This window comes from Sinocyclocheilus grahami, unplaced genomic scaffold (assembly GCF_001515645.1).
Source record: "Sinocyclocheilus grahami isolate Dianchi unplaced genomic scaffold, SAMN03320097.WGS_v1.1 scaffold280.1, whole genome shotgun sequence".
Lineage (NCBI taxonomy): Eukaryota > Metazoa > Chordata > Actinopteri > Cypriniformes > Cyprinidae > Sinocyclocheilus > Sinocyclocheilus grahami.
The window spans coordinates 460,246-476,397 of record NW_015505459.1 but is presented as its reverse complement, the minus strand read 5'-3'; the positions used below and the strand labels follow the sequence as shown (position 1 = coordinate 476,397).

Sequence of the window (16,152 nt, the reverse complement as noted above, 5' to 3'; positions counted from 1 at the left end):
GTCTGAACCAGGAATCAATACAAAATGAACCCGCCCCAAACTACACATGCAAAAAGTTAATAAAATAAAAAAAAAAAAAAAAAAAGTAAATAAAATTTGACACTGGTCAAAAATTATTTACATTTTTATTATCATTTCATTCTTAAATAATTAATTATTATTTGAACGTTTCCTAAGCAATGCTATTTGAGAGCTATACGGTGGAGAGGATGACGACTTATATATAAATGAAACCCAAACAGCAGCACTGATAAAGGTCCAATGAATCTTTTATTTGTAAGGCACCATAAATACTTCCTTACTGCTCAATCTCTCATTCATAGTAAATGGTTTAACCTTTTTCTTCCAACAATCGTCTTTAAATGAAGTTATAATAGCAGTTTATCAACACAAACAACATACATTTCCATCAAGTACATCATGTCACATCAACACACACGCACACACACATTTTAAAAAACTACTACAAAGCTCCAAAATGTGGCAAATATCAGAAGAGGGAGGCTTCAGGAATGGCTCGTGTCTATGGATTTACGTAACAAACTTGGTTGATGAGACCAAGACCAACCGCTTATCCTTTATCAGCTATAACTAGTCGAGACCAGCCAGCGCTACACGCATTTAAACAAATCAGAGCGGAAATGTTCGACTATTAAATGATCATAGATTTCTGTATAACCTGCGCTAAATATCCTCCGGGCCACATACACCATAAACATAGCTTTATACATACAAAAATGTTTACAAAATTAAATGTATATTGATATATTCATACATGGATATAAATTGGCCGTCAGGGTTTTTTTGATCAAGCGAAATCAAATCTAAATATCAGAAAACTTCATTTGTAGATTAAAATAAGCGATCCAGGGCTCAACAGTGAGCGTTTCTTAGCATACATCACCATGCACCTGGTGTGCTGAAAAACAAAGAATACAAAGGAATCATGGGACACAAGAAACAAATGTCCAGGAACACACAATTAGAAAATACCCACAATGCACCCGTGCATATGTACAACCTTAGGTAGTCTTGTCTTTAAAACTTGCCTTTGGAAATTATGACAAAGCTGATATTTTATTAAGAGAAACTGTGAGCAATGATATATTGGTAACACTTTACAATAATGTTTCCATTTGTTAAACACTTAAATGGCATTTATTAATCTTAGTTAATGTTAGGTTCATCATTTAATACATTATTAAAATCAAAAGTTCTATCTGTTAACATCAACTGTGAATTACCATGAACATGTTAATACGTGCAGTACAAATACATTGTTAGTTCATGATAGTCAATGCATTAACTAATGTTTACAAATGAGACCTTATTGTAAAGTGTGATTTTAGACATTTCAAGAACTTAACTTGAAAACAACAGTTATTGAGAGGGAAAAATAAATAGTTAATTATTGTATTTTTTTATTTGATTATTGGTTATTGTCTTGATTGTTTTTGCATTTTAGTTTAAAGTTCAATTATTTTAATATTAAAGGGATAGTTCACCCAAGAATGAAAATGTGATGTTTATCTGCTTACCCCCAGGGCATCCAAGATGTAGGTGACTTTGTTTCTTCAGTAGAACACGTATGATGATTTTTAACTTTAACTGTTGTAGTCTATCAGTTGTATAATGCATGGCAATGGTAACAAAACAAAATGATAAACAATGGAACATCACATTTTCATTTTTGGGTGAACTATCCCTTTAATAATAATAATAATTACATTTAAATGCTTTTTAGTTATCTTGATTGACTAAATCACATTTTTAGTCACTAATAACATCATTTTAGTCATTAATAGTAACTGAACTTTAGTATCAACGAAAACGCTAAAAACACATCAAATCAAGGTTCAAGACTGAAATCTACTGAGAACCACTGCTGTAGTAGTAGTATGATTTAGTATGCCAATTCAAATATCCTATTCCAGCAGCACAAATCATTCAACACACACTCAGTGGCTGCCATCTGCTGGTCACACATGGAAACACATTCACTGCAAACAGAAAAACAAACCATGACATGAGCATGTGCGTCTGCACTAGGAACATCTCTTTGTTTTTGTCAAAACTGTTTTCAGGCCTGTCACTGTCCTACACACACACACTTGGGTAAGGCCTTCGTAAGGCATTTATACCTTTCTGAGGGCAATATAGACAGAGTCGTCTTTCTATGTAAAACACGTGAATTAATTCCTGTGAAAGGGTCACTAGAGTGTTAAAACTCTTAACGAGACACGCCCAGAATAGAATATGATGAAATATATCGACTAGTAGGTATCAGAGGAATTGACTGCTGGAGGCGCTTGCTGTGCGGTTTCTAAACTGTTCTGAGTGGTTATGTTTGGGGTGCTTGAGAGGACAAGCATGCAAATACTAGGTTGTTGCGAGAGCATTGCCAGGCATTCTGGGTGACTCATAAGAGTGCATCATCAAGTCTCTATTATATTCAGGTCTCTGGATAAGGACCGTGTTACATGCTGAAGTTCAATACTTGGGGATAGGGGTTTGTTCAAATCACTAACCCCCAAGTATGAGCAATATTAATAGAGCCTTAGCAAACACCACTAATGAAAAGCAAATGAATCAAACAGAATTACGGAATAAAGATTCGCTGTAGTAACAGAGAGAGAGAGAGATTGAATCAGACCCAATCCGGTGAGACAGGAGTTGCCTCTTTTTCTGCACAGAATCAAAGCGTCTCTATGAAGGCTAGTTGGATTTGTCTGCGTCGTCCTCGCGGTGGCCCTCGGCCCCGTCGCGGGAGCTCTTGTCCTCCTTGGCCAGGTGTGCGTGAGACGCGAGGATGCTGGACAGAGACAGGAGGCCAGAGCTGGAGGTGACGGCGGGCAGGGTGGGCGGAGTCAAGCCCAGGGGCAGATGGGTCATGGGTAACGCCAAACCTTGAAGCTGAGAGAGCTGGTGAACCTGAAGCTGCTGCTGCGTTTACACCACCAAACAAACAAACAAACACCCGTCACATATAAAACTCATACTGTTGACTTGCATGTGCATTCTTTCTGAAGTTTAATGACAAAGCCACATTACATTTGATTGCATGTTTGCTGTTATGACAGACTATTTTGCGATTAGTCTTACTGATAAGAATACAATCATTTCAATGCACTTTTTCTGCCATTAATTTTGACACCGTTTTTGCTATTATTTTGTCTTGTTATTTTTTTTATGGATATCTGTATATAGATATACAAATAACGAGAGGCTAAAAGTATAATGATTTATTCGTTTTCTAGCAATAATCTGCCAGTCCTACACAATAACACATGAAGTTGAATGGTGTGAGGTTCCTACCCGAATAATTGAGTTCATCTCAGGAGGGGTGACCTGTTTGGCTCGCTCAATCGCCCCCAGGACCTGCTGCTGGTGCTACACACACACACACACACACACACACATCAGCATGCATTTCTCTTCAGGTAAAAAGCACAGCATACAAAAACCAACAAAACCCTCTTCTGTCCATAAAAGCAACCCATGACACAAACCAATGGCACATTTGATGAGGCTGAGTGTCATTATAGAGAGTGTGTCATAAATAAATCACACAGTCTGACCTCTTGAGACAGGTAAGGCAACACCTGAGCACAGATTCCATTCAATCTCTTCACAATCTCCGCCTGCAGACAGAACACAAGCACATCTCATGGGTTTACATCCATTAATGAGGTAGCGCTTACAGGTTGCTGATGTTGCACAAAAACACATGAACAACACAGTCAGTCATGATAACGTATGCTGACCGACCGTGTTTGATGAAAGACGCTACTGAATCTAGGACGCTGCATATGTACAAACCATACAAGTAAGCCTGTGGTTTAAAGGAAACAGCAGATTTTGCACAAACACAAGTCTAAAGGTTTACATATCCTCCTGCCATATTTATTCATTTTTTTTTAAACAAATATAATAATGCATTAACTTTCCCCCGCATTTGATGCAACATTTGTGCTGATTCTGACACAATATTCAGATTCTCACCTGTTTGTGCATTTCCATGTTGAGTCCGTATGACATCTCATAATACTGCAGTCACAGAAACAGGAAAGAAACATATGATCAAAAATTCAGCTTTGCCATCTCATAAAAAAAAACAAAAAAAAACATTTTATAATATACTCAAATAGAAAATAGCTATTTTAAATTGTAATAATATTTCACAATATTTTTACTGTATATTTACATTTTCAGCCACATATAACATATGAGAGCTACATATATAATGAGTCACATTTTTTGACATATGGGATAAAGAGAGACATCTCAAAAGGTCAAAAAAACTCACCTGAATCCACCTTATATGTGTCTCAAAGAGGCAATATAAACAAGTGTATCGAAGGCAGCAAAAACAGCAGAGGACTAATGAATATAATCTTTAGTTGACTAAAACATGTTTGTTTATTTATAATAAAGCTGAAATGAAGCCAAAATAACAAAATATAAACATTGGATGAAAAACTTTAGCTAAACAAACATTACAAATATCGCCATGAAGTGAAATAAGTTGAAAAACTGGAAGTAAAACGGGAAAAACTGGAATTAAATAAAAACTAAAACTGAAAACTGAAATGACAAAAGCACATAAAATGACAAAAAAATTTAACAAATTAAAATGAAAAATGAAAATATTACAAAATATTAAAACAAGAACTAATATAAAATATTATTCAAATCTATAATAGTGCTTCAATGATACTAAAAATAACGCTGACACTTCAAGCAAAGTGATCTCTTCAAGTAAAAGAGGTGGAGGAGAAGACGTCAATTTAACATCAGTTTCCTTGAAACTTCAGAGCGACTCGACCCGACTGTGATTTGGGCTCACGTTTAGGAGCTTTGCTCTGGGCTAAAGCCGCAGATCACTCCTGCTCAGACACAGCTGTTACAGACACACATTCACATCGATCCGTCATACTCCTGTGCACACTTACGGCCCATCATACAACTGCTCAATGAGATGCTTGTGTATGAGCTACTGCATACGCCCACAGGCTTACAGACTACATTCAATCACATGACAAATAAGAAAAACTCATTTATATAAGAACTAAAGCCAAAACAATGCAAGAAATGCACATGTAAGGACTAAATAAGAAACTATAAAAATAGCACACTTCTGACAGTTCTTCTCAGAAGTGTGCTATTTTTATTGTATTTTTTTGCGGCGGAAACAGCTTCCATATGATTTGCATATAAGGTCTGATCAAATATTCTAAACATGCATGTTTTACTCACCATTATGTAATGACGCTGCATTTCAGATTTCTCACTCGCCAGTTTATCACATTCCATCTTCAGACTGAAACACAGAAAGAGAGAAAAACACAAGACAACATGAGATGCACTACTCGCTTCTTGTTAAATTTGTTTATATGTTGTGAATTACATGAGGCATCTTTAAATAATGGAAATGTGGAGATGTTCTCAAGGTTTAAATGACACTGTCTGTGTATGACAGCTTCAATATTAAAATTTCACCATAAAACACACACATTTCATTGAGGCTGTCAGCTGCACTTCACCTCACTTTCTCTCTCTCGCTCTAGAAGAACAACCAGTTTCCTGTCTGGACTGCCTCACGGAGGCTTGTGATTGGGCTGGCCATGTGTTGCGAAGAATGTAATCATGAAAGAATGTATGATTTCCTTCTTCATATAAAACCTTCTATATTAGATATGGTTACACGTACACTACCATTCAAACGTTTTTAAAAAAAAATGTTTTTGAAAGAAGTCTCGTGCTCACCAAGGCTGTATTTATTTGATCGATCAAAAAAAAAAAAAAAAAGTAAAAATTGTGAAATTACAATTTAAAGGAACTGTTAATTGTAATTTATTCCTGTGATGCACAGCATCATTACTCCAGCACTCAGTGTCACATGATCCTTCAGAAATCATTCTAATACACTGATTTGCATTTTGAAGAAACATTTTGTATCATTAATGTTAAAAACAGTGGAGCTGCTTCATATTTTAGTGAAAACCATGATACATTTCTTTCAGGACTCCTTGATGAATAGAAAGTTCAAAAGAAGATAGTTAATTTGAAATAGAATCTTTTTGATCAATTTAATATATCCTTGCTGAATAAATAATAATAATAAAGAAAATAATACAGTAGCATACACTATGAAATATTTATATTCTTTCTCTGCTGGGAAAACATTATGGCCAAATTTTGGAAATAAAAACCTACAAATGCACTCTAGAATGAGAATGTCCCTCCCCCGACACCACCTGCCACCGACTAATAGCAAGTAGTAAATTACGGTTTATGACTGATGTAAACTGGTTAAAATAAATGACTCATTTTTGAATCGGCCCATCCCCACACCCTAACATCAACACAGGAGAGAAAATTGCATTTGTCAGACCATTTTATGAGGTCTTTAATCACTAAAGCAATAATAATAACAACAACATTATGCAATCACAAGCAGCTCCACAGAATAATCACTCATTCATTAGCATTACTTGTGGAAATACTCGGTGACATGGAGCAGTAAGGTGTGTTTTTAAACATACACCAGAGTTATGGCCTATTGACGCTGAGAGTGAATATTCAGCCAAGTCGAAACGAATCTAAAGCAGTCCGATGGTGACGACATTACCACATTCTGCTGTTTATCCTTCTCCATTTCCCTCTTCCTTCCCCTGTCCGCGGTTTCTCTGATGTGTGATGGCCGGATGGCCTCCGTGATCGCTCTTATCTCTGGTGCTGAGCTGACAGATGATGACAGGAAGCTTTTCACACCATTCGAGCATCCCGGAGAGGAATTCACACAGGCAGGGTGTTTTTAGAGTGAGGAGGAGAGAGACTGCCTGTGCTTCTCAAGGTCGCGTTAAATAACGGTTCAACTAGTTTTGTGTATGAATGCTTTTGGTATGCTCCAGCTTAATGTTTTTAAAGAGAAAGTCTCTTCTGCTCAACAAGGCTGCATTTATTTGATCAAAAATACAGCAGAAAAAGTTATATTTTCAAATATTATTAGTTTAAAATATGCGTTTTCTATTTTTTATTTTTTTTAAGTGATTTATTCCTGTGATCATTTCTCCAGTCTCCAGTGTCACATGATCCTTCAGAAATCATCTCAAGAAACATTTTTTTAGTAATAATGTTGAAAACAGTTGAATAATAAGTTCAAACAGTATTTATTTAAAAATAGAAATCTTTTTAAACATCATCTTTTCAGTCATTTTTGATCAATTTAATGCATCCTTCCTGAATAAACATTAATTTCACAAAAAAAAAATCATACTTTTGAGTAGTATTTTGTACAAGTGTTTGGTATACCTGTGATATTGTGCCTGCAGGAACTGAAACTCGTCTTTGATGCGATCACAAGAGTCTGACGTGGTGAATTTGAGCGGCTGTGTCGATTGAGACGAAGCCTGAAAAACAAAAGACAACAGATAAGAGATCTGATGAAGAGAACATGATTTCTAAATGTTCCGATGAACAACCTAGGCATCGGTTAGGAAGTAGGTGGTTAACACACTGAACCATAAAAGACATTCAATTAGAAAGACTCTTCCTCTGGGGTTATCAAGCTAATTTTAGTCTTAACTGTTGCTAAAATAAAGTGCATAAAATGTTTGACTCAATATTTCAACTTTGACCACAGAAAAAAAAAGAAAAGCCAACCCCAGCCATGACAACAATCCTTTTGATCAGAGATATAACAGCAACATTTCTGCAAACAGGCTAAAAGAATTCTGCTGAACGCCATAACAGAGCCAGTGATTGCATCGCGTGTTTGAGGTCAGCTTGTCAGGTCAGGCTGAAATTAAAGCTTCGTGCAAATAGAAAAGAAGGGCCATTGGCTTTTCACCTCTAACCTGCTTTACCAGAGGTCACTGGCTTGTGACCTTTAAGACCAGACAGACAGGAACAAACCATCACACATTAGAAAGAGAGAAACAGGATATGCAACTGTGTTCAGTGTGCTTCATAGGAAAACAGCAGTTTGAAAGCAGACAGATATACATAGAAACTGCTGGATAAACATATGTGTGTGTGTGTTTACACAACTGGCCCCCAGGGAAGGCACACAACAAAACATCTCAGCAGGGAATGCTTGCTTTACACACACACACACACACACACACACACACACACAGAGAATACTCTCTGCAGAATCATTTGTCAATGTGCATCTCTTGTGAAATAATGTTCTTCATTCATTCACGAAAAGCAGCTTCACTCATATTTATCTTATTTTACAAAGCAAAAGTAAAGATTCAATATGATAAAAACACTATTTTCATTTCCAACTTTAGTTAATAATCATCATCATCATCATTATTATTATTAATTATATTATTATTATTATTATTATACAGAAATTTCATATAGTAATAAATATTTTATTATGTAAATTTAAGATTATTAGTAAACAGAAAAAAAATTCTGATCCGGTTACTTAAATGATGCCAAGTGTGTATATAAATGTCAAAACACAAACTCTAAACTAAAACATTTTATATACATATATTTATATTACATTTAAAAGAGAAAAATGCTTTGGATAAAATGTCTAAGAAAATATAAGTTCATGTAAATGTAAACTAGCCTAAATATTAGAGCTCTGTAAATGTAACGTAAATGTTTCCAATCAGTCCTACATCTATCCTATTCTAAGCTTTTCTTTGTGATTTCTATCCAGATTAAATAAATCTTAAATAAATAAATACATACATATATACATGGGTCAAAGACATTAAGATGTCCGCATTAAAAGAAATTTACAAAAGTGATTTTATGTCCATAGAATGCACATTAAATGTAAGTAAAGTGTCTACTTTTAAGGTTTCAAATAAGTTTTTGGAGAATAAAATGTCAATTTGGTTGAAATAATGTTACATTGTCATTTAGTGTAACTATTTATGTAAAAATTCAAATAACTTGCTTATTCTGACATATTAAAGGGGTCATATGATGTTGCTAAAAAGAACATTATTTTGTGTATTTGGTGTAATGAAATGTGTTTATGCGGTTTAAGGTTCAAAAAACACATTATTTTCCACATACTGTACATTATTGTTGCTCCTCTATGCCCCGCCTTTCTGAAACGCGGGGATTTTTACAAAGCTCATGCGAGGTGTGCAAAAGCGAGGTGTGCTCTGATTGGCCAGCTATCCAGTGCGTTGTGATTAGCTGAATACCTCAAGCGTGTGACGTAAATGTTACGCCCCTCACATACTGTGATGCCCTGTGTCCCGGCGCGACAAGACAAAGAACAAACAACAAGTGCTACTCTACACTGCTCAAAACTCGCGTTTGAATCGCCAGTGGCAAATCCTTTAAATATAAAAAAACGTACTTACAGGCTGGGAGTCAGAAGCGCCAGACTGTCCTTGCAAAGTTGGAACTGCCCAACTTTATAGAAACAGACACCGACATTGTAGGCTACACTCCCAGGAAACGGTCCTCATCCTCCGCAAAATGCGCTGCACACATCTGAATATTTGGTTTGAAGTGTTCTGGAACAGTGTTGTAAATACAACTTAACCACTGATTTCTAGTTGTGTCCTCTTTTGGAAGACCAAACAAAGTAGTTTCGCTTTCACAACGAAACACACATCGTCACACACGGCGGGCTAGTGTGAGGAACGGCCGGTAGGCTAGAGTGAGCGGAGGCCGGCGGATTCGACGAAGGAGCATCCGGCTTGCGGCAACCACATGTGACGACCCCGGGCTGGACTTCGCTTCATCCACGGTGAAAGCCGATCCGGCGATCCACAGCGCGGAGTTGATGTATTTCCTCAGCGACCAGCTCTAGGCATGACGAAGCGATATCGTCCTCTTTTGAAAGACCAAACAAAGTAGTTTCGCTTTTACAACGAAACACAGCGTCTTAAGGACATGGCGGCGGCGGCAACAACAATACTACAGCGAGAATAAAAGTCAAGCCTTCTTTCGTTGCGTGAACATTTGGGCGGTGTTATGCAAATCTTCCCACATCGTGACATAGACATGTGGGGGCGTGTTAGAACGAGCCGTTTTAGGTAGACGTGGCTGACTCTTAACTTTTATAAAGAATATCTCTTTGGATTTGAGACTTTAGTCTTTGCAACTTTACAGATCTTCTTTATGCACCAAGAGCTTGTAACACTCCAAAGAGAAAGGAAAAACTGAAAATACATTATAGGACCCCATTAAAAAATATAAAAGAATAAGGGAGCATATTAAATTTGATTGTGTTTTAAATGAGTAAAAAATTCTTAAAACCTAGGATAGTGGCAAATTTTAAAAATGTAAAATTACAACTAATTAGTATTTGGGGTGAAAGTAATTAGTCTTTTAATGTGTCATAAATTGTTTTTTGTTGTAAATATGCATAATTAAAAAAAAAAAAAAAAATTTTTTTTGGGGGGGGGGACGACAACAACAACAACAATTTAAAGCAGTATTACACATTGTTGTTATGCTTAACCCCCTGGGGTCTGAGGGTGTTTTGGGGGCCTGGAGAAGTTTTGACATGCCCTGACATTTGTGCTTTTTTCAGTTGCTTATAAACATAAATGGCTAAAGTCTAATAACACTTTAATCAGACTCACAGTTTTCTGTTGTGTTGCACACAGCACGTTTTTACACTAATTTGCATTACTAAGATACTTTGTCTATTCTTCTTTGCTCGTGCTTCACAATGCCTTGCTTTCTTTTGCTTGCAGAAAATCTGCAGTATGTACACTACAAGATCTGTGACTTGCAAAAAAATCAATAATGCTGAGTAGCTGGAGCCTTGGCATTATCACAGCATTGTGATTTTTACACAAGTAAGCATCACTCATATTTTGTTAAATGTACTCACACACACACAAATCTAAAAAAAAATAATTATAAGTAATAAAGAAATACAAAAATGAAAAATAGAATAAAGCCTCTACAACAAAACAAACAAAAATACACGCACAATAAAACGGTCTTTAGAACGAAACAGAAATTGAAAAATAAAAAGCTTTAGAATCGAATAGAAATAAATGAAAATAAATTAAAATTAATAAAAAAGTCTCTAAAATAAAACAGAAATAAAAAAGAAAAGACTCTAGAATAGAAAATTAAATAAATAAATAAAACAAAGTCTCTAGATTAAAACAGAATTGGAATACAAATATAAAATAAAGTCTCTAGAATGAAACAATAAAATAAAAAAATATAAATTTTTATAAAATTTAAATAAACAATAAAAAGCCTCTATAGTAAAAAAAGAAATAAATAAATAAGCCTCTATATTTAAACAAAATAAATAAATAAAATAATAATTTAATTTAATAAATTAAAGCCTCTAGACTGAAACTGAAAATAATAATAGAAACCAGATGAGTAAAGTTTGTAGACAAACTTTTAGTTGGCTCGAAAAAGCCTAGCCAGAAGGTTTGAAGTAGTTTTAAAAGCTTGCAGTTTAAAAGTTTTCAGTTTGAAGTAGTTTGAAAGTTAAAATAGTTTTAAAGATTAAAGTTTGAATGTTTTCAAGGCAATACATAAACATATTGCTAGGGTATCTGGGGTGGTTGCTAGGCTGTTTCTAGCATGACTAGCATGTTGTTAACATGCTTTTAGCATGATTAGCATGTTGCTAGCATGATTAACAAGTTTACTAACATGTTGCTAGCATGATTAGCATGTTGCTAGCATGATTAGCATGTTACTAGCATGATTAACAAGTTACTAACATGTTGCTAGCATGATTAGCATGTTAATAACATGTTGATAACATGTTGCTAACATGATTAGCATGTTAATAGCATGTTTGCTAGCATTTTAAGAGCATGTTGCTAACATGATTCTAGCATGATTAGCAAAGTTATTAGCATGTTTGATAGCATGATTAACATGTTACTAGCCTATTTTTAGCATGATTAGCATGTAACTAGCATGTTAGCTAGCTTGTTTCTAACATGATTATCATGTTGCTAACATGATTCTAACATGATTAGCATGTTACTAGCATGATGCTAGCATGTTACTAACATTTTTCTAGCATGATTAGCATGTTAGTGGCATGTTGTTAGCATGATTAGCGGAACTCCTGTCGGACAACATCTCCAGGACGCTACGCTCCATATGACTAGTTAGCCAATTGTCAAATAACTGCTATGATGGCTTTTGTTCTACCCGCTTAAATGATAGAAGTACTTGCGCTGTCCAATCTATAAAGACTGTGTCTGTTCCCCGAATAGTGAGGTCAAAATATTAAATTTAATGCAGGATCTAAAAAAAATCTGATCATGATTCTTTTGCATATCTGACAGTGTAACATTAAGCATTAGTATTTCAAATGAGTTAAACCTGTATCCTGTCTTCTGAGTAACATTGAGAATATCACTATATTAGGGCTGCACGATAAATCGCATGCGATATTTAATGCGCATCTTATCAGAAAGCCGGTTCTGTAATCAGCGGTAAATCTCCATCACGTGCGGGCTTTCACATTGAGCAGCATTAACTACTCAGAGCCGTTGTTCACTGACGAGCTGCGCAAAACCACGTCCATATTCGTGCGATTTTTTGCGCAGCTCATCAGTCAACAACGGCTCTGTGTAGTTAATGCTGCTCAATGTGAAAGCCCGCACGTGATGGAGATTTACCGCTGATTACAGAACCGGCTTTCTGATAAGATGCGCATTAAATATCGCATGCGATTTATCGTGCAGCCCTAATATAGTGATATTCTCAATGTTACTCAGAAGACAGGATACAGGTTTAACTCATTTGAAATACTAATGCTTAATGTTACACTGTCAGATATGCAAAAGAAATCTATCGTATCTCTTGCTCTGGCTACTGTGTATAGACCACCAGGGCCGTATACAGATTTCCTAAAAGAATTTGCAGATTTCCTCTCAGACCTATTGGTTACTGTTGATAAAGCGCTAATTGTTGGAGATTTTAACATTCACGTTGATAATACACATGATGCATTAAGACTTGTGTTTACTGACCTAATAAACTCTTTTGGAGTCAAGCAAAACGTTACCGGGCCCACTCATCGTTTTAATCATACGCTGATTAATTATATCGCATGGAATTGATCTTACTGATTAGGGCTGCACGATTATGACAAAAATCATAATTGTCAATTATTCCCTTGAAATTGTAATTACGATTGTCACAATTTACATTGAATGATGTTATATCATCGTTTTAAGCAACCGCATGCCATATTTTTAGATGAAGATAAACAAGCTGAAAACCCTCAAACTGAAAAACCTTTATTGCTTTTCTATAGTATTAAGCTACAAATGGCATCTATTCATTGGATTGGTTTCTTCTTTAAATAAAAAAAAGTTTAAATATGCATGGTATTATAATGTCATATTAAAACTAAAATTAAAACAGTGGAAAAACCCTCAACATAACTTGTAGAAAGAAAAAACACATCTTAAGCACACAGAATAACATAAGTGGACTTTTAATTGGACGATTAATTGGCTTAACTTGGAAGTTTTTAGAATTGCGTGGAAAAACAGTATGTCCAGCTATAGACAGGCTCTAAAAGCTGCCAGGGCCGAGCATATCCACAAACTCATAGAAAATAACTGAAACAATCCTAGGTTTTTATTTAGCAGTGGCTAGATTAACAAATAACCAGACGCCACCCGATCTAAATATTCCCGCACAGTTTAATAGTAATGACTTTATGAATTTCTTCACTGATAAAATAGATAACATCAGAAATACAATAACAAATGTAGATTCTACAGCGTATAATACTTCAGCTTCATTCATCGCACCAAAAGATAAACTGCAGTGCTTTACAACTATAGGACAGGAAGAGCTAAATAAACTTATCACTGCATCTAAACCAACAACATGCCTATTAGATCCTGTACCCACTAAATTACTGAAAGAGTTGTTACCGGTAGCAGAAGAACCGCTTCTCAATATTATTAACTCGTCGTTGTCTTTAGATCACATCCCAAAAACATTCAAGCTGGCGGTCATTAAGCCTCTTATTAAGAAACCACAACTAGATCCTAGTGAACTGGCTAATTACAGACCCATCTCAAATCTTCCTTTTATGTCTAAAATTTTAGAAAAAGTTGTGTCTGCTCAATTGTGCTCCTTCCTGCAAAAAAATGATCTCTATGAAGAATTTCAGTCAGGTTTCAGGCCCCACCATAGCACAGAAACTGCACTTGTTAAAATTACAAATGACATACTTCTTGCGTCAGACCAAGGCTGCATCTCATTGCTAGTTTTACTTGATCTTAGTGCTGCATTCGATACTATAGATCATGACATACTCATAGATCGATTACAAAACTATACAGGTATCCAAGGGCAGGCTTTAAGATGGTTTAGATCCTACCTGTCCGATCGCTACCACATTGTTCATTTAAATGGGGAGTCATCTCAATTATCACCAGTAAAACATGGAGTGCCACAAGGATCTGTCCTAGGTCCTCTGCTATTTTCGATATACATGTTGCCACTTGGTAATATTATTAGGAAATACGGGATTAGTTTCCACTGTTATGCCGATGATACTCAACTATATATCTCAACAAGACCAGATGAAACTTCTAAATTATCTAAGCTAACGGAGTGTGTTAAAAATGTAAAAGAATGGATGACCAATAATTTTCTCCTATTAAATTCGGATAAGACAGAGATATTACTTATTGGACCAAAAGACAGTACGCCGAATCTCGTGGATTACAATTTGCAACTAGACGGATGTACTGTTACTTCCTCTACGGTCAAAAATCTGGGTGTTATATTAGATAGCAACTTGTCTTTTGAAAATCATATTTCCCATGTTACAAAATTCTTCCATCTTAGAAACATTGCCAAGCTACGAAACATGGTACCTGTTTCTGATGCAGAAAAGCTAGTTCATGCATTCATGACCTCTAGACTAGGGGTTGACCGATATTTTTCAGGGCCGATGCCGATACTGATCATTACAGATCAAGTATACAAATAACCAATATTTTGAACCGATATATATGTCTGGTGAAAATTAATGTCAAAATTAAGAATAACAAGGGCTCTGACAAAAACTGCCTTTGCTGGTGTTGGTTCAGTGTAGTACTCCCACTCTGCACTTTTTACTCTTGTCTTCCTCTGTGCATCCATCTACAATAAGGGTAATAATCTTGTACTGCAGTTATATCTGATCAAATGCACATTATTATTCTTTAGCTTGGGTTAAACAAATCAATTTTGCTTGGTTGGAACAGCAGCTACGCTAATTATGTCTCTATTTGTTTCTCTGTTTCACAAGCTTGGACCAGAACACCTGAGAAGAGATGATGCCAACGCCTCAGATGATGCCAACCCTGAAACAACATACAGAACTACCACATTTTGCTTTAAGTTTGATTGCATCATATAATAATTGCTGTTAATAGTGTTCATCGTCTGTTTGATTACGTCTTTAACTGATTTTTCCGTACATTTCTGCCATATGTACATTAACTGACAGTCACCTCTGATAAGCTACCACTAAATATTGTAGAAACCTAATTTGCTGTAAAGTTGCTTTGCAGCGATTTGTATCGCGAAAAGCGCTATACAAATAAACTCGAATTGAATAAACAAGTTCCTAGCATGTTGTTAACATGATTAGCAAGTTACTAACATGTTGCTAGCATGATTCTAGCATGATTACCATGTTACTAGCATGTTTCTAGTATGTTTAACAAGTTGCTAGCATTTTTCTAGCATGATTAGCAAGTTACTAACATGTTGCTAGCATGATTCTAGCATTATTACCATGTTACTAGCATGTTCCTAGTATGTTTAACAAGTTGCTAGCATTTTTCTAGCATGATTAGCAAGTTACTAGCATGTTGCTAGCATGTTTAGCAAGTTGCTAGCATGTTTCTAGCATGATTCGCACGTTACTTTTTCAAGCCAACTTAAAGCGTCTTAATATAACAAAAAAAGTAAATCAAATCTTCCTCTCCTGTGGCGGCTGACGGGGCTAAAGGCTCTGCTGTTGCCCCCTTTGTAATGCTAATGAGGGACTTTGTTTGGCCCGAGTGACCCAGACATCTGCTGCACACACACACACACACACACACACTTACAGCCCTCAGGCTCTTATCTGCTTTTTTTGTCTCCGAAATTGTGGCTGGTGTGTGTGTTGTAGCACAGGAAGTGAGATGTTTTTTTTTTGGG

General features: G+C 35.8%; 1 protein-coding gene across 3 annotated transcripts in view; it reads right to left on the bottom strand.

The window, feature by feature from the left end:
• Nucleotides 1-1,697: 1,697 nt before the first annotated feature.
• LOC107600187 (amino-terminal enhancer of split-like) overlaps nucleotides 1,698-16,152 on the bottom strand; it is a 25,004-nt gene continuing 10,549 nt past the window's right edge. For 2 of the 3 annotated variants that reach the window (XM_016292015.1, XM_016292017.1), the window contains 6 exons: nucleotides 7,315-7,412; nucleotides 5,257-5,320; nucleotides 4,003-4,047; nucleotides 3,579-3,641; nucleotides 3,316-3,390; nucleotides 1,698-2,943 (listed from right to left, as the gene is read on the bottom strand). In XM_016292015.1, the coding sequence (XP_016147501.1) occupies nucleotides 2,716-2,943; nucleotides 3,316-3,390; nucleotides 3,579-3,641; nucleotides 4,003-4,047; nucleotides 5,257-5,320; nucleotides 7,315-7,412 (573 nt within the window). In that variant the 3' untranslated portion in view covers nucleotides 1,698-2,715. The remainder of the gene's footprint in view (nucleotides 2,944-3,315; nucleotides 3,391-3,578; nucleotides 3,642-4,002; nucleotides 4,048-5,256; nucleotides 5,321-7,314; nucleotides 7,413-16,152) is intronic. The other variant, XM_016292016.1, reaches the window with a different exon arrangement.